This window comes from Silurus meridionalis, chromosome 23, assembly GCF_014805685.1.
Source record: "Silurus meridionalis isolate SWU-2019-XX chromosome 23, ASM1480568v1, whole genome shotgun sequence".
In the NCBI taxonomy this organism is placed as follows: domain Eukaryota; kingdom Metazoa; phylum Chordata; class Actinopteri; order Siluriformes; family Siluridae; genus Silurus; species Silurus meridionalis.
In genome coordinates this window covers 11199394-11222345 of record NC_060906.1, presented here as the reverse complement: position 1 = coordinate 11222345, position 22952 = coordinate 11199394, and the positions used below count along the sequence as shown (strand labels likewise).

Here is a 22952-nt window from a genome sequence, read left to right as displayed (position 1 = left end):
AATAGCCATATTAGTGTGTGCAAAAACAGACTTCGCATGTGTGTGTGTGTGTGTGTCCAAATGTGAAAAATCGGGGTTAATAAAAATGTCTATAATATATATATATATATATATATATATATATATATATATATATATATATATATATATATATATATATATATATATATATACACACACACACACACACACACACACACGACGAGGGCACCTGACCACATCATTGGTATGTGCTTTTTGAACACCCCATTCCACATTTAATCGCTATTCGCTGTTATAATAACCACCACTCTCCTGAGATGTTGTTCTAGCTCTTGGAGTGTGCTTGTGGAGATTTGTGCTGTGGAAAGTCAGGTACTGATGTAGGGTGAGGAAGTGGTGTCCAAAAGGGGTTGAGGTCCGAGCTCTATAGCAGGCCACTCAAGATCTTCCACTCCAAACCACGTAAACCCTATTGTTTATCTTCTTAAGTTCATAGTCATACTGGAACAGGTTCCAGGTCTCCTACCACAAGCCAGGAGAATGTTTGATGCAACCTTTGCAATTGTGAGCCTTCAAATTGGAGGGAACAGTTTGGAGAAGTGCACCGTATGGAGTCTATTTCTAGTTTTAATCGCATTGAATGCATTTCGTTTGGCATTTTCATTTCAATTTCTTGATCATCTAATAAAAACAAAAACACAATATATAGCTCTTTCTTTATAGGATTTTTTCTCCTTAGTGTGCTTTGGAAGGTCATAAACGTGTGAATAAAGACCAAAGACTGTGCGCTGAGTGGAGATTTACACCTCGGTCTCACCGGCGGTGCCGCACAATAGCTGCTTCCCTTTAATGAAACAGAGGGCGTGGCTCTTTATGTGAACGAGGAGAGTTCACAGGTATAAAACTGTAGTCATAGATTTCCTTCAGTCGGTCAGCTGAAACTTTATGACCAAATTACCAAGGAGTAAAAAGCAGCTGCTTGCAAATCAGGGTGTCGTGTTTGTGTATGTGTGTGTGTATCGACAAATGCGTAGTGCGACGATGGGAGACCGGAAATAAGCCGGAGAGACTAAAAGAATAAGAATCAGCTACTCTGAATTCATACAATGAACTATTTAAAGGTCATGCGTGACGGTTTAGCAGGTCTGTTCGTGCGATCGTGAGATAATTCCAATATTTCAGTTGCACTCGCTGCAAACTTGAACAGTGGTAGTCTAAATTGCTCAATACTGATATGCTCGAAAACATACAGTACGCCAATTAGACTTTCATGTAGTCGAGACTGAAAAAAGGCTTTAAGGAAAAGTCTATGCTGAAGCACAGGAAATATGTTGATACTGATATTTATAATATATATATATAAAAATATATATATAAAAATATAAAAACACTAAAATTATACTGAACTTTATTTATTAAATATAAGTATTTAATAATAACAATTATATTACATACAAACACATTATAAATTATAAATATAACATTGCGCTCTCCGTGCAGCGCGCAGTCTCGGATCTAAAAACAAACAAAACGTGGCATTGGTGACTCGCCACTAGAGGTCACTCTCATAATGGCAGCGAACCGGGAGCCGGAAAAACTAACACTATAGATTTTTGCAGATAGTTGATAGTTCCAGCAATCGACTACCAGTGCCAATAAATCGCCAAAACTTATAAATCGGTTGAACTCTACTTTAAATAAATAGATGATGCTGCAATATTATTGTTGTTCCTGTTTTATCACTATAACATCATACGATGCACAATTATTTTCTTAACTACATGGTTAAACATTCACTGATATGCCAGTAAACACAGCCAGCTATTTGTTTCCTCCTGCTCGGTTTAGATTACTATAAAATCATTAAGTGCACATGAGTCTTCAGGACTCTGCAGTCCCTCATAAAACTTTCAGAACACCTGATAAATACCAATCAATCAATCGTCTAAATAACTAGGCTTGACACACGTGGTTAAAACTTTAAAGGGAAACCGTGAAAGAAATGAGAACAAACCCATTGCTTGTCAAACAAGTCTAACAAACAACATTCAACAAACAGCCCATTAACCTGAAAAAAGGCATAATTCAGTAGTGTACATGTCTGTAAAGGGATGTCAAATATACAAAATTAACACATAGTTGTGAAGGCTTATGATGAAAAGCCTATAAAAGAAAGCCCTTTAACCCTGCGATTTCAAGCAGGTGATGAAGGATCGATTTTGAGTGTGGTTATCTCTCTGACTGCAAAAACAAACAAACAAAAAAAAAAAGCAAACACTGCAAAACCCAGGACTCGAGTGAGCTTTACTGTGTCTAAACAAACCCACAACACACTCAGAAAAGATAAACCAGGTGTAACATCTGTGACGATCAGATGTGGTTGTATGGCAAAGCTGATGTCATTAACAAGGTCTCTACCACCAACTCAAGTCAAACACATGCTCTGACCTGAAAGGAAGCCATTAAAGAAGAAAAAAAAAGAATTCACCCTGCTATTATCCTGACCATGTTTTGAGCTTTTGCCAAATCTAATAAGTTCATATCCTGGTTATATTCAAATGCCTATACAAATCACTCTTCAGATATCTTGCTAATGAGAAACAGATGGATGGACACACAGTTGCATTATTCCTTTAACGCAGACATGAAAAGTGCCGATAGACCTGGTATAAGTTTAAATCATAAGCACTGTAACAATCTAAAAAGTTCTCCAACTGCACTGCTAAATAATTATGGTTAATCTCTGCACTGCTCTCTAGTGCTGCCACTTCACACAGTCCTGGGTTCAATCCTGAGCCCGCCCACTTTCTGTTGCATGTTCTCCTTAAGGGTTTTCCTTCAAGTTCTCCAGTTTCCTCCAACCTCTGGTAGCTGGACCAGCTACTTTAAAGCGTGAAGGATTATGTGTGTGTGTGTGTGTGTGTGTGTGTGTGTGTGTGTGTGTTTGCATGACAATTGCAGTGTCTTAGTAGTTAAGATGTTGGATTTTCGATCGCAGGTTTATGGGTTCAACTTCCAACCACCAAGCTGCCACTGCAAGAGCAAGGCCCTTAACCTTCAACTGCTCAGTTGTATGAATGAGATAACTGTAAATCACTCTTGATAAGGGTCTCTGCCAAATGCCTGTCTTAGGAATAACCGGGATGTTTTTCCCAGCTTACACCCAGTGATATATATAACCAGTTCAGCCCAGAATAAAGCACTTACTGAAGACAGACCAGGGGGGCCACAAAGACGCACTTTTTGAAGACGAGTAAATAAAAGACACAGCAAAAACAATCTATATATACACAATATATGGGAGAAAAAAAAGCATTGGGACCCCAGCAATATGTTCTTTTTCAAACTGTTTTCGCAAAGCTGAAGGCACACAATTGTACAGGACGTCTTTAGATGCAGCGGCATACAATTTTTCCTTCACTTGAACTGGGAGACCCAAACCTGTTCCAGCATGACAATGCCCCTGTGCACAAAGCCAGTACCATAAAGACATGCTTTGGATGAGTTGTAGTGGAAGATCTCCTGCTATAGAGCTCTGACCTCAACCCTGAACAACTTTGGGATAAATGTGAACACTGACTGCACCCCAGGCCTCCTCACCTACATCAGTACCTGCCTTTATCATCACCATTATGTCTGAATGAGCACAAAATCTCCAAAATCACACGCCAAACTCTAGGGAAACATCTTTCCCTTCGCATCTTTCCCCAGCGAAGTTTCCATAGAAAGCTTCCGGAAGTTTATCGGACACTTTCAATGGGAACTTCGCTGGGGAATTGTGGAAATATTTTAAGTTGGAAACATACCCGGAATTTATGGGAATTAACGTCTATAAACAGTACCATATACAAACATTTTGTTTGGTCATAAGCTGACATGCGTAGTCTAATTTTGTTGCACAATAGCTTACACACAGCACAAGGAGATTTTAAACATAAACGTATGTAATACTCATGTCATTTATGGGAATTCACGTGACATTATTTTGTGTGCAGGACATAAGACGTGAAGTGTGTTGTTCTATGGAGAAATGTAGGAGGTGTGGCCTCAGTAGCCCTGCAGTAAGTGTGTGTGTGTGTGTGTGTGTGTGTGTGTGTGTGTGTAATTGATTAACCTGCAGGGTAGAAATTCAACTTAAAATGCATTAAATCTGGTTGTTTTTTTAACTACATTCAAGTTATTGGCTAACCTGCCATTTTAACCCCCCCGCCCCCATTCATTCACGTTAATTTCCATATATTTTAATAAATTCCTATGAATTTCGCAACCCTGATCAGTACGTGTCCTTGCGAAGACCCTCGTGGCTGAAAGAGCGCAAAACTCCTCGAGCGGTCTCGGAAATCTAGTGGATACATGTTCCATGACGTCCGAGGATGTAAAATAGTGTTGGAGGCGTGTTTATAAAATGAATATCAAAAGACCAATCCTAATAAAGATGTTTTGTTGTTTCAGCGTTGTAACACATAGTTCTGGGACCATTGTTACAAATCCCAGTGGCCTGCAGACCTCCACATGCTGGATCTTCCTAATGGTTGAATGATTTCAGACTCCAGTTTCAAAAGTGGGCAAAAATTGACAACACAACAACTTCAACAAAAAACATGTTTACCCTGGTTTAATGACCACAAAAGTGAGCAGAATGAGACGTGCATGAAAACAGAAACAACCTCGAGCGTCAAACTGAGCGTCTCGAGGATGAAATTGCACAAACCCTCAAACTTGCTTCCAGCAGCATAATAAGAAAAAAACTGTGTAGTCAGTTTCTGTCATGAGCACATATCAGAATTCAGCAACCTTATATTGTTGACATTCGGCAGAACAAACAGCGGGTCAGCTGATAGAGCCGTGTAGCTGGCGTGTGTCCGAGTATAACGACGAGAACGCCTGCTTTTGCTGCTAGGAAGCAGCCGGGGGATTACACACACACACACACACACACACACACACATACACTCTCCCTGCTCAGGCTCCTGCACTTTTATACACTGCAGTATTTATCCCACATGTTGAAACGACTACACTTAATTGGGAATATGCCACATAAATCTGCACTAAACATCATCCCTATGGAGTGCGTTTCAGTTCAAGGTCGCATCATTACAACATGCGGGAAAAGTTCTAGCTCGCTGCTCGCGGCTCAACTGCTTATGGCCTGCGTATGCCGATCACAGAAGCCTCCGTTAACTTTCGTTCTCCTTCCACTTGGCATGGAGTCTTCCATGGTATCGAAAATCACTTTTCAATGGATCCCAATCCAACACAGCATCCGCAGCGCACACAGTAGCTTTCCTCAGCTTTAAATGAGTTACATACTGCACACATAGTGTTAACTTTAGCTATAATCATTTATACCGAATAGGGGCAAAAATATTGGGACACACGACTTTTCCAGCCATATGCGGTTCTTCACCAAACTGATTTGATATCACGACGTCGAAGGCGCACGACCTAGGAATCCCAGTGTGAAATCCAGTTCCATGAAGATGTACGTTGAAGTGGAAAATCTCCTGCTATAGAGCTCTGACCTCAAACCTATTGAACACCTTTGGGATGAATTGGAACACTGAGTGCACCCCTCCTTACTCTATATCAGTTCCTGACTTTACTTACACCCTTATGATACACATCACTCTTTAACCCCTTAGTCGTCAGTGCCAGCACGACGATATCCCATTGTTCCCATTGTTGAAAACGTATAACGAATGTATTTGCTGGATGTGTGTAAGCAGTACACAACAACAACATGCATAAAAAAATGTTTTACATTTTTACAAATTCACTACTTACACATTTATTGTAATAACGAGTCACAAACACATCCGCTGCTGCTAATCCTGGTTTATTAGGAAAGATGAGGCTCCACTGAACAACAGGCTGTAAAGCATTTTTGCTCCAACCGAACAATAGTGTTGTCATTTAGATGGTTATTCTTTTATGTATTTGCTGAAATACTGTACACTATTATGATTATAAAGTGACAATGTCTAGATCAATTCACTAAGGTACCATAAGGTACCATAAGGGGCTGCGAGGCCCTTATATATATATATATATATATATATATATATATATATATATATATATATATATATATATATATATATATATATACACACACACACACACACACACACACATACACACATACACACACAGTGGTGTCAAAAAATGTTTGCCCCCTTCCTGATTTCTTGATGTTTTTTGCATGTTTGTCACACTTTAATGTTTCAGCTCATCAAATGAATTAAAATATTAGTAAATGCTAACATAAGTGACCACAACATGCAGTTTTTAAATGAAGGTTTTTATTATTGAGGGAATCAAAATCCAAAACTACATGGCCCTGTGTGAATAAGTGTTTGCCCCCTAAACCTAATAACTGGGTGGGCCTCCCTTAGCACCAACACTTTTTCACACCACTGTGTATATGAGAGATTATATATATATATATATACACACACACACACACACACACACACACACACACACACACACACACACACACACACACACGGCTTTTGCCAGACACACTTATCCAGAGCGTCTTATAACTAAGCAGTTGAGGGTTAAGGGCCCAGCAGTGGCATTTACCTTCTGATTCAGAGTTCAATACCTTAACCACTGAACTACCGCCGCTCTGTTTCAAACCATATTAGCGAACCTCTTCTACATGGTTAATATTAAAGGTCATGCTGAAACTGTTACAGGATAACCTTTTAGTTAAAGCACAAAAAATAAAAATAATAATCTAGATCAGAGCCACGATACCAGGTGCAGTGAAAACACCTGAAATTCAGTGCCATTTTGCCTGTACACTGTAGACGAGTTAAAGGGGGACACAGAGCTGCATGAAATCACACTACAGTCTATGTTTAGATGGTGATTATGGTTGTGGCGGTGTGGCACCTGTAACACTCCTGTAACTGATCTGGTGCAGTGAAATAAGAATACAGGCATGTGTGGGAGCGTGAAGGGTGAATAATATAGTGTATAACGCATTATATATATGAAAAGTGATTGCAAATTACGTGTAGAAAGCGGGTTTGTGTCACGGCTTGAAATCAAAAACTGAATATAGTAATAATCATGTGCCCTGAAACGAATTGTCAATATTTGATTGTTTAAAAAGCATCAATTAGCAATTTCCTCCTGCGGTCATCCCGGCCCATCGTACAATCAACCTGTGAGAGTGGAGGATGTTATTTGCTTCCTTCAGGATGTATCAAGCTAGCCAAATTGCTGCTCGTGGCTCGGATAATTTTTCAGATCAGTAAAAAAAAAAAAAAGGGGGATTTGCTCTCCATTTATGACGAGAAAAGGTGCAGCAAGGAAACGCTCACATACATGCAGCCTTTTTAAAAATTATTTTGCTCCTCCGCTGTTCAGCCGCTGACTGATTAACGCGTCCCGTTCACGTAAACATGACTGCGATCCTGACTGCAATGACTAAAACGCAATATCGGAAGGTAAACATCCGTCTTTCACTCTGCTAAGGTTAAAAAATTAGAAAAAAAAAAACTTCATCCGCGCGTCACGTTCGTATCGAACCGTGAGTCAACGCGATCTGCTGTACCCATGTCGGCTTGTGTCGCTGTACTGACAGTGAAGAGGCAGTTTGCCGTCCCTCCTTCCATTGACGCACAGCCGGTTGACTCATGGACTCTCGGGACATGGATAGCTGTTGCATCGTCAGGATTTTAACACAATCTCTGAATCCAAACGCACAAAAACGGACAAACCTGGCAACATTAGCAACAAGGTGGTGTCTGGGTTCAATTAAATACACATTATGAGTAATCACTGCCCAGGTGCTGCATCGTTTGTTTGTTGATACATCTGTAATGTGTGTCACCATGATATGTGTACTTGTGTGGTGTGTAATGGGATAAAGTCTCAATCCGCTGCTGTGTACTGGAGCATGGCCTGGGGAATAGTATTGCACCCTGCACTATTTATAGGCCAGAGACTCGAGACCTGTGACATGCTAAACCTGACACAAACACACAAACCGAGCAGCTTAAAGAAACGAGATAAACTGAAGTAATCAGCTAGTTCCCTAAACTGATTAAAAAAAAAAAAAAAAAGCCATACATCCAATGCTCTGTGTAGCCGCAACATGAGGAAAAAGCCTTTTTTTTTTTTTTTTTTGTCAGGGCAGCATGAAATGGACGGAGATCATCATAACTAAAAAATATATACTTTTAGTCCATTATGACACGTTCATAATGGAGATATGGTGTGGCATAAATGTGGAACAGGGTGCTCAAAAATAACAATCTTAGGTGTCCACAAACTTTTGCCCACCTATAGTATATTTTAAAGTAGACATATGTGCACCTGCGCTCTCGAAAGCAACTTCATGGCTATTTTATGGATTTTATGATTCAGAAAAGATCTGAACAAGAAGCGTGTGTGTGTGTGTGTGTGTGTGTGTGTGTGTGTGTGTGTGTGTGTGTGTGTGTGTGTGTGTCAGAATTCCAGTTTAAAGTATTTCTAAAGAATGGTAAAACAAAGTTTGGTACTGGAATTGGAGTAAAAAAGCACCAGTTTTTGATCCTGCATAATAGAAAATCTACGAGTGAGTGGCTAGGGTCCACTTCGTTTAGAAAGTTATAAATAAAACTGAGCCACTAGTTTGCATATTAATATTTATATATGTATTCGTCTATATTTATAAAGAAACAGCTCTAAATGCCACAGCTTTATTGACCAGATGGAGACGGACGGCCGAGTGGGCGGGAACACGGCATAAATAAACGCTCAGGCCGTTAACAACAACAACAATGATTAAAGAAGCTTGGAGAGAGAGAAGGAGACAGACAGAGGGACAGAGAGAGAATAGAGAGAGAGAGTGCAACAGAGGAATCTACAAGAGGGACAGGAAGAAGAGAGAGAGAGAGAGAGAGAGAGAGAGAGAGAGAGAGAGAGAGAGAATATATACACCGTAATTTCCGGACCCACTGAATTTGACAAATATTTTTATTTTTAACATAAATAAGCCGCACCTGTCTATAAGCCGTCTACATTGAAACTAATGAACTTTACCGAAAGACACTAAATGCAATATGTTGCGCTTCTATTAGGAGCAGAGCGGTATTTTGGGAATAGCCTGCCACTGCATTCTTATGGTATTACTGCGTGTGTGTGCATGTGAGACCAAGGATTATGTCCTTATTATTTTCTGATGCTCATTTCTAAGTTTCTTTGACTAACCCTTAACGCTGTTGCCAAGAAAAATTAAAAAGCACTTGTTTTGGAAACCTGTCTGTGCTTATATGATTTCTGTTGCAACTGGAGTTAGTGAGCTCTCCCTTCACCCAGACTCAACGCATTACAACGGCGCGAGAGAGAGAGAATAGAGAGAGACAGAGAAGGAAATAATGGAGAGAGAGGGACAGAGAGAATAAAGAGAGAGACACAGAATAGAGAGAGAGAGAGAGAGAGAGAGAGAGAGAGAGAGAGAGAGAGAGAGAAAGAATAAAGATAGAATAGAGAATAAGCAGTGTTTTGGAAACACTAGGACTAAAATAAGCATCAGGGAAGTTTTTCCGTGTGATCGGCAGCTTTGACAGCCTGGGTAATGGTTTGTGAAGAGAGGTGTATAGTATGGAGTGAGTGGGGGGAGGAGTAGAGGAGTTTATTGTTGCTGCTCGAACAGTCTGTGAGAAATTTGCCTAATTTTATTGTCCTATACATTTAACTCGAGTTGGAATGACTTGCTGATAATAAGAGCTGCAGTGCGAGTTTTATCATGTTATTATCGAGCTCCTCAGATGCGTGGGCACGTTTCTGGTGTTAGTATGGGTGTAGCGTTTCGCTCTAGCGCTCAGTAGCCTTCAGCGCCGTGCTTCGCGCAGACATTTTCAACAAGTTCGGTGTTAATGCTTCGTTATTTCTGCTTCGGAACTGTTGTCCGAACTACAGATGCGCAACGTTAAATCGTGTGAATGATCCACTTTAATCTAATTCATTACAAGTCTGTAAACAGAACACTGAGACTGGGCAGGACTAGAGCTTTGATCATCTAAATCATTTTCTATTTAGCGTTTTGCCTCCAAAAGATCTCCCTGACGTAGATCTTCCACAAGAATAGAGAGAGAGAGAGAGAGAGAGAGAGAGAGAGAGAGAGAGAGAAAATAAAAGAGAAAGAGAGAGAGAGAATAGAGAGACAGAGAGAGAAAAAGAGAGAGAGAGAGAGAGTGAATAGAGAGACAGAAAGAGAATAGAGAGACCGAGAGAGAGTGTAGAGAGACCGAGAGAGAATAGAGAGACAGAGAGAGAATAGAGAGACAGCCACTCCGCAGTTTTCCAACATAATAATGACCCCAAACACACCGCCAAGGTGACAAGGTGAGGATGCTTAAGGTGATGGAGTGTTTAAAAGTATGTCTCCAGACCTGAAGCCTATTGGACCCCTATGGGGCATCCTCAAGCAGAAGGTGGAGAAGCGCCAAGTGTCTAACATCCGGTAGCTTTGAAGAAGATCCCAGCAACAACCTGTGCAGCTCTGGTGAATTCCCTGCCCAGAGGACAGTAAATCTGTACTGTTACACAAGCTGCACATTGACTACTCTAAAATATATCCACGTTTCATTTCTATAATCTTGTCCCTGGAGAACAGATGCTGAATTGGTTGCTGAAATGTGTGGGAATCCGTATACAGCAGCTATACAGTTCACCGTTTTGAAGCGGAACAACGATGTACATCACTCATCGCGATCCTCTGCATGTTGCACTGGGTGTCTGTACTTCTAGTTACAATAACAACTTTCAGAGGGCGGTGCTTTCATTTTCTATTTTCCCTATTTGAGACAGAACCAGAAGTGGGAAAAAAAAAGCACATCCTGCTTCTCATTAAGATGCTCAAAGTTTCAGCACGACACCTTTTCCGACCATGTGCTTTTATTCCCTTTTTTTCTACTCAACAATCATATTCCTGGATTCTTGGTGGCATGAGATCCAAAGTTAGGCAAGTTCGCTGGTACGTTCAGCACAAAGTGAAAGAAAACATTTAATCTTTGTACTTCCATTGAACTGGTTTTTCTACCCAGCACATTTTATTCGCGTCTGCTCCGGATAGCTTTTTAGCAAGAAAGCGGAAAAAGCTATCTTTTTAGGTTTCCCGTCTCACCTCAGAAAGAGGTCAAAAGGTTCGAATGGTGAAAATTTAGATGTTGCCACATCCACAGATACAAAAATATTTAATACAATTTAAAAAATTTAAATTACAAATAAAAAAAAGGAAAGAGAAAAAAAAAAAGGCTCCTGTAAGTTTATTACTTACAAACTGAGTAAAACAACAGACACAGATTGGACTAAATAATTAATTTCAGAAAGAGGGTCAAATCTTATCTGGGTGTTTGACTTTGTTTGTGAGAACCTGAATCATCTCTGGAAGTATTTCATTTTTTTGCCACGGTCACCTCTGGCTTGTTTTTTAGCAATATTTTTGAGTAAAACGTTTCCTCTTTGTGTTCATTCATGATCCTGCAATGCTGAAAATATACTTTGGAAGTGAACTGGAGACAAATTGATTTGTGCTAGAGTCGATACGATTAATTAACTGATGCTCAATAGATACTGAAAAAAAACAAACAAACATAACACTCCATGTGAGATAGAATTAAACATTACCAAAAAAAAAAAAAAAACCTTCTGAATCATAAAAATTTGCTAAATGAAATAAATATGATTATATTAATTGATAAATATAATTCTATAATTTCAAAACATTATGAATATAATATAGCGCTCTCTGTGCTCGTGATAACCAACCAGCCATGGAGTCAGCGATTAGCCCCTAGTGGCCGCTCTCACAATGACAGCAAACCGGAAAAACTACCGGTGTTGATTTTTGCTGATAGCCGATACTTTCAGCAATCAATTATCAGTGCCGATTAATTGCTGTTTTAGCGTCCCAATGAACCAAGATCCAAAATCAAGGCTCCAAAATCTATTGTAGGTTGTTGCAAAACTGGGACTAAATCTGAAAATGGCATGTTCTTAGTTTACCTGGTATTTTTGGGCAGAAAGCTAAAACAAAATGCAACGTAAAAGGATGTGGGACGCGCCTCATCCTCAAAGTGCTTCCGATATTTCTCAGAACTTGGTAGCAGGACCTTGCAGAGCCTGTATCAATATTTCGGATGGGTATCGGATATCGAATGGGCTTTAATATTGCATTCGATTTTGACATTGAAATAGACATTTGAAAAGCCTCATTACTAAACAAGCCATAAAACACCATGGGGGCTGTTCTAATAAAGTAGTGACAAAGTGACGTGACGCACTGCAATAACGTGCTGGGTGACATGATGTGCTTTTTGAACCATTTATTGCTACATTTAATATTGTAAAATAGTTTACTTTCTGTTCCATTACAGCAGCTATAAATTTCATCCTGACCAGCATCTCGTATGCTAATGACGACAAAAAAAAAAAAAAAAAAAAAAGGTCATAACCTTACAGAGAAACCACAACATCCTTCATCCTCAACACTCTAATTTGCGAGAAATTTAGCGTTCGGATTACAGAGGGCACCGCAGCCCATGCTGCTGTTATAGAAAACAATATGAATATAATATAGCCAAACCACCACATTATCTGTGTAAAGCTGCTTTGAGACAATGTTCATTGTTAAAAGCGCTATACAAATAAAAATGAATTGAAACGAATTAGAGCACCACTGGACCAGTGACTAGTCTTACTACAAGCACCAAATTGTGTAAAATATTCCCTATTAACAAGTAACATATGGACTGATGAAAGTACAACTAAACTGGTTTCTTGATTACAGTTAAATAATAATGTATAGTTGATCAAATATGCACAAATGGTGCGATTCCTACAACGGCAAGGTTGTCAGACTCTCGTTTTCAGAGCCACTCACATGTAACTCATTCATACAACTGAACAGATATGGGGTTAAGGGCCTTTGCTCAGGGGCCCAGGAGTGGCAGCTTGGTGTGGTAAATCAACTCAACCAGAAAAAAAAACATTATATACTAATTAAAAGCTGAGCTATGTATGATTGGTAAAAAAAAAAAAACAACAACAAAAAAAATCAAAATGTTTTTTTTTTTTTATTTAATCTTCCAGATCGCGACCATTCTGTGCCATATCATATCGTCCATGATACCCCAGCATAGCTCCTCCTCGTGAAAAGACTGTGTCATGCTACGATGTTAGCAATGTGTGTGTTTATGTGCCGATTCGAATCATTATCAATATGATCATACGCTGTCTTGAGGTTCTGCTAAATAGTTTAAGACTTTAAGCACCATTTCATATTTCCTGGGATTTTATTATAAATCCAGAGACTTTTGGTTACATTTGTTTATCTATTTTTAGTTATTAGTAGCGTACAGTATTTAATCATAGTCAGAACTGATTATTTCTTTTTCAGGTCCATGTTTGCGCCTGCACGGCTCTCAGAACTGTACGCTGATGTGACTTATGGTTAAGAAGGGAGTGTTGAATGTTACTATTTTCTGTTGAATATTACTATTAACATTACTGCTAGAGGAAAAAAATAAACAAACATGACATTTTTTGATATATGTAGCTTTAAGTCTAAGATTTTTCATGCTTCTACACTTTCCAGCTTTTTGGAAATCTCACAGTGAGCTTCATGTTTTATGTCTGTATCTGTGACTGGACGTCACTCATGAAATTCATTCGCAGATTAAAACAAGCATTCTACAGTTCAGGTCTAATGAAGTCCTGCGACATCATACATTCTAACAGAGAGAGGCAATTAACATCCGTCTCTTTAACATCTGTCTCAGTCTCTGTAAACACACAGCCGTCCTGGAAAATGAACAGCACCCCCTCCGTGACCTACTGATGAAACGGCGGTGCTGCATTAGCAGGAGACTCGTTGAGCTCGAGTGCATGTAGAAAGGAGCTCTACAGGAGGTTGTTTGTTCCAACAGCGATCAGACTGTACAATACACAGAGACTGTCTTACGGGTAGCTCATTAAGCAAGATATGAACTTGACCAACATCGACTGTTCACCACCACCACCACACACACACACACACACACACACACACACACACACACACACACTCTGCCGTCTTAATTCCATTCACTCTTCTGTTGCTACGCTGCTTATACACTGTTCACTTCCATTGTGTTCACACTGCACTGTCACTGCTAGTGTAGCACTGGAATCTACACAATCTCTATACTGCACTATCACATCCTTACTGTTCATATCTATTTCTTTTCCAAAAACATACTGTGTATCTACATATTTATTCTTATTATCTATAATGTACATTGCTTTAGTATATTAGCTTCAGCTATGCTATAATACATGAATTCCCACCGACAATAAATAAACAAATCAGTCCATCTGTCTCTCAGTCTGTCTGCACCCCTAAACCACCCATGAGCCTACTATCTCTAGTTAGCATCACTTTCAAGCACATGCAGCGTACAAGAGCTTGAGATTGAGATTGATGAGCATATAACTGTGTGTGTTGGGGCGTGTCGATAAAATTACTCCAATGCAAACAAATGTTCCAGACCGGAAAGGAAGGCTGCTTCCCCTCAACTACATAACCCCTGTCCTGACACAATGGCTCCTATTACATCAGCATGTCTGCATCATTTCTACACCAATACAACACTGTGTCTACATTTCTACACCATGTCTACACCATGTCTACACCGTTCCTATATCATTTCTTTACCATTACAACACCATGTCTACATTTTTACACAATTTCTACACAATGTCTACACCGTTCCTATATAATTTCTACACCATGTCTACATTTCTACAACATTACAACACCATGTCTACATTTCTACACAATGTCTACACCGTTCCTATATAATTTCTACACCATGTCTACATTTCTACAACATTACAACACCATGTCTACATTTCTACACAATGTCTACACCGTTCCTATATCATTTCTCCACTATTGCAACACCATGTCTACATTTCTACACCATTTCTACACAATGTCTACACCGTTCCTATATCATTTCTTCACTACTACAACACCGTGTCTACATTTCTACATTACAACACCATGTCTACATGTCTACACCATGTCTACACCATGTCCACACCATGTCCACACTTTTCCTATATAATTTCTACACCATGTCTACTTCATTTATGCACCATTTCTATATCGTTCTTACATAATTTCTACATAATTTCTACACTATTTCTACACCGTTCCTATACAAGTTCTACACCCTGTCTACATCATTTCTACACTATTCTTTTACCATTTCTACACCATTCCGACATCACTTCTACACCATTCTTACACAAGTTCTACACAATGTTTACATGATTTCAACACCATTTCTACACAATGTCTACATCATTCTTACATAATTTCTACACAATGTCTACACCATTCGTACGAGTTCTACACAATGTCTACATCGTTCTTACATTATTTGTACACCATTTCTACACCGTTCTTATATAAGTTCTACACAATGTCTACACCATTTCTAAACAATGTCTACGTTCCAACATCATTTCTACACAATGACAACACCGTTCCTATATATTTTCTACACCTTTTCTACACAATGTCTACACCATTTTTACATAATTTCTACACCATTTCTCTACCATGTCTACACAATTCCTATATAATTTCTACACTCCGTCTACCTAATTTCTACACCATTTCAATACCATGTCTACACCATTTCTCTACCATGTCTACACAGTTCCTATATAATTTCTACACCCGTCTACCTAATTTCTACACCATTTCAATACCGTCTACACCATTTCTCTACCATGTCTACACCGTTCCTATATAATTTCTACACCCTGTCTACATCACTTCTACACCATTTCTAAACAATGTCTCCACCATTCCTACATAATCTCTACACCATGTCTACATCATTTCTAGACAATGTCTTCGAGACGATTTTTTCACCATGTCCACACCGTCCTTATATAATTTCGACACCATTTCTACACTATTTATTCACCTTCTACGTGATTTCTACACCATGTCTACACCATTTTTACATGATTTCTACACCGTTTCTACTCATATAAAGTGTAAAATGTTGACTAACACATGCTTATTATTAAATATTAGCATGTACGATGCATGATCTTCCTCCTGGAGAAAAGCTCACTAGTTACTACTAACGTATAAAAACATACCTGTTTGTGGCTCAGACTCTATAAAGTGCCGGTATTTTATTTACAATTGCATCTAAAAAGTTAAAGACTCGTGAACATGTGAGCATGAAACCCGGGACTGTGTAAAGGGTTTCAGCGCCCTGCACTTTTCCCTCCAGCTTTTGACAGCCAGCCTGAGGGGCTTCCTCCCATGCGGGTCTGTTAGCTTAGCCATGCTAACACACTGCATGAAACCCGTGAAGGAGAATGACAGAAGTCGCTGAGACCAGCCTTCGGTCTTACCTCGCCTTCTACAACATCATGGTAAGCGGGAGGTGGATCGAAGCCGCTGGTGCCGCTGCTGCCACCACTGCCCCCGCCGCCGCCAGTGCCGCTGCCGCTTCTCACGCTGGTGTCGCGGTCTCCGCTGGGCCCTGAGCCCGGGCTGGGACCGCTCTCCATCGGCTCGTAGCCGTAGCCGAGCCCGGGGCTCTCGTTGGTCAGGATGGCCACGGCCTCGTTAATGTCGTTCTTGGCCAGACGCAGGGCTTTCCGAATGGCTCCGGGATCCGGAAAGCCCATGCACAGGAGCGTGGTCATGTGCTGCTCTTCCTCGGTCTCCATGACTCGGCTGTCTCGTCTCCGCCACGGGGCCGTGGGTTTAAGGAGGTGAACAGCGGCGCGGGCTTGTGGCTGTGCACGCCGCCATGTTGACTCTCCGCGCTGGCCTGTCTGTCACCGCCGCCCCGCGGCCTCACGGGTGTAGGGAGGGAGGGAGGGAGAAAGTGGGGATGTGTTCTAATCCGCGTTCTAGCGCACTTACAACCTCAATGTAGAAATAAAACACATCCCCAAACTCCCCAGAAACCACAGCCACCCTCGGTACTAATGACTGATCGTTCATGAATCACACAATTTTATACAAAATTGAGTATTTTTTCCTCTCAACTTTTCTATTGTAAGAATAATGTCAAGATGAAGATTCTGATTCTGATGAGAGGTGAAGCTACTCATTCTGCCATATTTTCATTGTTTGTACTATAGTTGAAGTTCGTGAATGTAGACCTGTTGGGGGATCTGCTTATTAAAATTGTAAATCTTATTTTATTTCTGATGGAAGGAAAGAAAATCAACGAAATTATACATACAAAAAATGATCCGTTCATTTTGATGAACGAGATTCAATGAACCGATTCACTAAAATGATTCGATCTTCCCATCACTACTCTGAACTGCCCGGATGCACGTCACGTGATCATATATTACAAGCCTTACAAAAAACACTTTCAAGAATAAAATATACACCTTTAAGAAATATCGTCATTTGATACACGTTTTATTACACATTCTACTTAATCATTATTACGTACATTTATTTATTTATTTATTTATTTATTTATTTATTTATTCTATCAGTGTGGTTTACTCAGGAAGACATTTCCGGTACTATACAAAATATGTTAGCATATAACTTGGAGTCTTTTTTTTTTTTTTTTTGCATATTAATCAAATATGCGTATAAAAATCACCCTAACACAACACTAAATCCAGGATAGTCTATACAAGTATAAACGACACCTAATTCACTATATATAATTTTATATTTTGCAAATTGGAAATCTATATTTTGGTGGTAATAACAAAATAAGGAGCCGATTAGGCCACGAGACTTTTAATTTAAAAAACAGAAGAGTAACAGGTTTCCGGTGGCCATGCCCGTCTAAGTGTCCTAACCACAAATAATTAGTCTTTTAAATAATTTATATAATTTACTAAGTAAAAAAAAAAAAAAAAAAACAGAATAATAATTTTAGGATTTAGAGGTAAGTCCTAAAGTATACAAAATATTTTTCATTATATATTAAATAAATAAAATAATTCTGAATATATGTGTAAATCGCTGAATTAGTTAATTATTGTTTTCATTCTAAAATATTACAACACAATATCTTCTTTATATTGATAATAAAATGAATTGTATGTATTTATATCTAGTGAGCAGGGCGTGGTGGTGAAAACCCCGTGAGAGTCACGTGGCCTCAGAGTCACGTGACAATACGGAAGTGGAAGATGGCGGCGACAGGACAGGGAGCAGCTGCTATGGAAAGCATCTCGCGGGTTCCTCCGTCCGTGCTGCAGCTGAGGATGGAGGCACATCCAGGAGACGATCCCGGGCAGGGGGAAGCGGGTGGAAATGCAGCTCCTGCGCCGAGAAGATCCACCAACAACAGTAAGCGAATAATCGTGCAAGACAAATCACTTCCTTCAGCCTGGATCTTCCAAACCCCCTGCATAGTGCACTAGATATCAAGTGTGAATGTATTATACACTCATGTCTAACCTACAATCAAAATACAGGAAGGCCTGTGAGTCCAACATCAACACTTACACCAATTTGCATTACAGTTCACTGTATTCTTTGGCTCATTTGAGTGTACATCAATGATGATGAGCTACAGAAGAAAAGGGCATGAGATCTAATCCCAGCACCACCAAGCTGCCACTGCTGGGCCCTTAAGCAAGGTTCTTAACACCTAAGCTGCCCAATTATATGAGTGAAATAAAAGTCACTGGATAAAAACTCGTCTGCTGAACGCCATAAACGTAAATGATGAGCCACAAGTGCATGATGTTAAATCCCTTTGTCTTTTGTTCGCTTGGTTCCAGATGATAGTGGAGTGGAAACGGCCGAAGAGGCAACAGAGCCGGCCGAACCGGACATCCACGAGCTGTGCAAAGATATGTTCGAAAAGATGGCCGTTTTTCTGCAAGGAGAACTCACAGGTGAACACAAATGACCAAGCAGGTGTTCAATTTTTTAAGATGTCTTTGGAGGTTGTACGCGTTAGATTCTTTACTTGAACTTGGAGACTCAATCCTTTTCCAGCAATGATACACAATGCTCCCTGTCCAGCTTCATGAAGATATGGTGTGCATGCGTTGGAGAGGTAGATCGTGTGTGGGCTGCTATAGACCTCATCTTGACAGGTCTGGGGTTTAGTCAGTGTTTCACCCTGAACAGCCCCGTTTCTAGGCATACTAGACGACCCCTAAAGAGAGCAGCCGAAAGAAGAAGAAGGAGTAGTGGTAGTAGTAGTAGTAGTTATAACTATACTACGAAAGATAGTATGTGATTTGTGTTCATGTTGAATTGTATTCGATTCTCCAGATTAGGTGCGTCCCAAATGGCACAATATCAGTTCTGCATTTATACCATAAACATAACACCTCAACAATGATGGAACTGTAATGAATGGACATTTAGTGTTTATAAGGATGGGCTCCCTTTTGAGTCTGGTTCCTCTCATGGATTCTTTCTCATTCCATCATTTTATCCTTGCAGTAGTCACCACTGGCTCACTCATTCGGGATAAACAATTATTAGGAACAAAATTTTGAGCACTGCTTTGGGACAATGTCCATTTTTTAAAGCCCAATACAAATAAAAAAAATGAATTGAATATTTCTACATCGTTTTGTAGTGTTAATAGGGTGAGTAATAGTGTAACTGGCAACAAGAAGGCAAGCAGGACGTGGATGATGTGTATATTAAACCTAGGAAAAACAACTAAGGGTGAAATGTTTACTATCTCTACTGACACTTGAATTATCTGCAGAGACAATTACAATTCCGTCTGGGAATTCCGTAAGTGGTGTGAAATTACATGCTGGGAATATTGGCAAATCTTTTGTCTGTGTGTTATTAATATTGTAAATGCCATTTTTTTAGCCACTTGTGAGGATTATAAACTTCTGGAGAATATGAACAAGCTCACCAGTCTGAAGTACATGGAGATGAAGGACATTTCGATCAACATCAGCCGCAACTTGCAAGACCTCAATCAGAAGTGTGAGTTCTCTCCTTCGTTATGCCTTTTGTCCTCGATTATTCCATATTTCACAGCCCTATGTTTTGACGATATTCTTTTGGATTTGTAGATGCGAGCCTGCAGCCATACCTGGACCAGATAAATCAGATTGAGGAACAGGTGACGGCTCTGGAGCAGGCTGCGTACAAACTGGACACATACTCAAAAAAACTGGGCGAGTGCAACTTAAGTGTTTTCACGCGTGTACAAAATGTTACCTACCGCTAGGTGGAGCAGTGAGAACAGATTTTAAACTCACACTGGAACGTGCTGTGTCCCAAATCACCAATTAGTTTACATACAGTAAACACTGAAAATATGTACTTTTTTTGCTGGTCATGAAGAAGTCTATACTTCTCAGGGTTTCTTTGGAGTCTTAAAAAGTCTTAAAATTACAAAAATCAAAATTTTAGGCTTTAAAAAGTCTTTAATTCGCTTTTTTCCCCGAAGTCAATGTAATGGTACCTCTAACGCTCATTGAAATGCTCCTGCAGCACTTTAAAATGTTTTTGTTTGTTAGTTTCCTGGGTGTTGTAGTTCGTAATGTCGCTAATCAATTTATATTTGTACGTATTACGACTAAAATTGAGACCAACATGCAGCAGCCAATCAGCTTTCTGTATTTGGTACAAATCTCTTGAATTGTACCACAGACGTTAAACCGATTTTATTTTTCATCTATGTAAAAGTGCAAGTTTAGCAATACTTACCTTAAAAATGTAATAATTTATAGCTGGTTTAAGGCAGTTGCTAACTGTGTGTGTGTGTGTGTGTGTGTGTGTGTGTGTTTAATGTTATGATATAGGTCTTAAATTTCATTCTTAATGTTTTTAAAAAGGTTTAAATTTGACTTTCGAGGAGGTGAGTAGTGTGAAATTTCGGCGTATCTTTCCAGGTACGTTCCAGGTAGCTTCGGGAAAACTCATTTCAACACGTCACGATTTGGGACGCACTCCATCTAATTTTGAATACTGTTTAGGATGGATAGTGGGTGAACTGATACACAGATATGATCTCAGCACTAAGTACAGATGTGAACAAGGGACCAGTTCATTTTAAAGACTCTGATCATTTAGAAGTGGTCCGGGGGGGGGATGCATATCCTTACATCACCGAAAGACCAACTTATCAACATCATAATTGTCCTAGCTGGAGAATTCTCGGAACAATTTGCAAAGAGTGCAACATTTCTGTCAATACAGTAGACTGCCGCTGTAATGAAAGTCGATGGCAGTGTTCCTCTGCCGGAAACGGTGTGTGAAATCCAAACACAAGTGGACACATGGGACATAGAGCCAGATGTCTTTCTCATAGAGCCAGATGTGAGCAGCTGTCTGTCTAAGCAGTGATCACTCGGGACAGATGTTAAAACCAGGTGTGAGCAGGGACTGCATGTTTATCAGTTTCTGACCTTTTTGTTTGTGACATGCTTTTGTTCCCGTGGTGCTGCAAACCTTTTTTCCTTATCCGGAAACCTTTTGGGATTCCAGTCGATAGAATTTCAGTAAACTTATCTTGTTTTTTTTTTTTTTTTGCAGAGGCCAAGTTTAAGAAACTGGAGAAACGCTGAAACATGCGATGCGTGTTCAGATAAATGAAGGCCCGGCTTCGGTTCAGATCAGCCATGCTTGCTTCAGGAGGCTCTCCGGGTTCCCTTCCCGCTCCTGCTTCTAGTGTTAGTGGGTTTCCGATAGGATCCAGAACCACCCTTTTTTTTTTTTTTTTTGGATGCACACAGTTTTCTAATTAGTTCCTAATTATGAAAAAGACTCCAGGAAGCTTGTGCACTGGTTCAGCAAGGGCTTTGTGGATGTGAGTCCATTTATCTCGCATCTGACGTACTGAAGGAAACTGGGTCTGTGTGTCTGCGAATCCTGATTGAACTGTGGGATAATAAATGCAATGCAATAAATAAATTGATTCTAGTGAGTAAAAAAGTACTTAAAATGTCCCTACTATCTGATTTTTCTATTTAAATATTGTACAAAAGGCCCTCATTTCCGTAAAGTATTATAATCTTGAATGGAAATGCAAAGATTTCTGTAAATGTTTTGTCATTTTTTTTATATATATATAATATATAAGCCTGCTGTTAGTGAAGATGCAAAATGGTTATTATAAAGACAATTGATGAAACCTGAAGGTGTTCATTTCTAACTGTATCTCTTCTGTACATTACATGGATTTTCTTTAGCATACTTACATACATAGGTTTTTTTTTTTTTATCATAAGGGCTAACTGTTCTTGATTTTGTGCCCCACCACCAGGGGGCACACAAAGACCACTATTCTTAGTCGATCACAGCCTTTCACCTTGTTCTTTCATCTGTTTTCCCTCTTAACATTACATTTAGATTTCCCATGCTTCTAAAACCTTCAGGTTAAACCAGCTTATAACACCAGTGTCCTTAATTTATCTATGGTGCAATGATGAACCTGAATAGGTTATGCATAATTTGCATAAGAGACGATGCATTTTCCTCCAATATTTTATGATTGAGCAAACGCTTGTACAGCATTAATTACTAAATGGCAAATAGGAAACTAAAACAGATCTGGGAAAATTCTGACCTTGGAGAAGGATATAAAATAACAGAGTAGTTTCAACACAGTCTCACGTCATTTCGTCACTGCAAGGAACCACTGACGATGGTTTATAATAGTGAGTAGTTACGAAATATAAAGCAATAGAATACGGGATGAACTTAATGTAACCATAATTTACGTACACAAACACTAGTTCATCCATCCATCCATTCATTCATCGCCATACCCAGAAACATGAGGTGGGAATTCACCCTGAATGGGTTTCCAGATCATCACAGAACACATTAGGAACTAAGAAACCCAGAGTATTTTCAGTGGCAGAAATGTAAATACATACAACCAAAGAATAAAAGAATACAAAGCAGAAAAATATGTAATGGTGAGATCTGAAAACTAGAAAATCAGTAAATGAAGAGGTATGTAAAA

At 39.5% G+C, this 22952-nt stretch overlaps 2 protein-coding genes across 5 annotated transcripts in view; one reads left to right on the top strand and one right to left on the bottom strand.

Moving 5' to 3' along the window:
* usp24 (ubiquitin specific peptidase 24) overlaps window positions 1–16853 on the bottom strand; it is a 64156-nt gene extending 47303 nt beyond the window's left edge. For all 4 annotated transcript variants that reach the window (XM_046835749.1, XM_046835750.1, XM_046835751.1 and 1 more), the window contains exon 1: window positions 16414–16853. In XM_046835749.1, coding sequence (XP_046691705.1) covers window positions 16414–16734 — 321 coding nt within the window. In that variant the 5' untranslated portion in view covers window positions 16735–16853. The remainder of the gene's footprint in view (window positions 1–16413) is intronic.
* A 1265-nt stretch (window positions 16854–18118) lies between these two features.
* Window positions 18119–22121, top strand: bloc1s2 (biogenesis of lysosomal organelles complex-1, subunit 2). Its single transcript, XM_046835652.1, has 5 exons — window positions 18119–18340; window positions 18778–18894; window positions 19841–19960; window positions 20050–20154; window positions 21518–22121. Exons 1-5 carry the CDS (start codon window positions 18181–18183, stop codon window positions 21547–21549), a joined length of 534 nt encoding a protein of 177 aa, XP_046691608.1. The 5' UTR covers window positions 18119–18180; the 3' UTR covers window positions 21550–22121.
* Window positions 22122–22952: the final 831 nt, after the last annotated feature.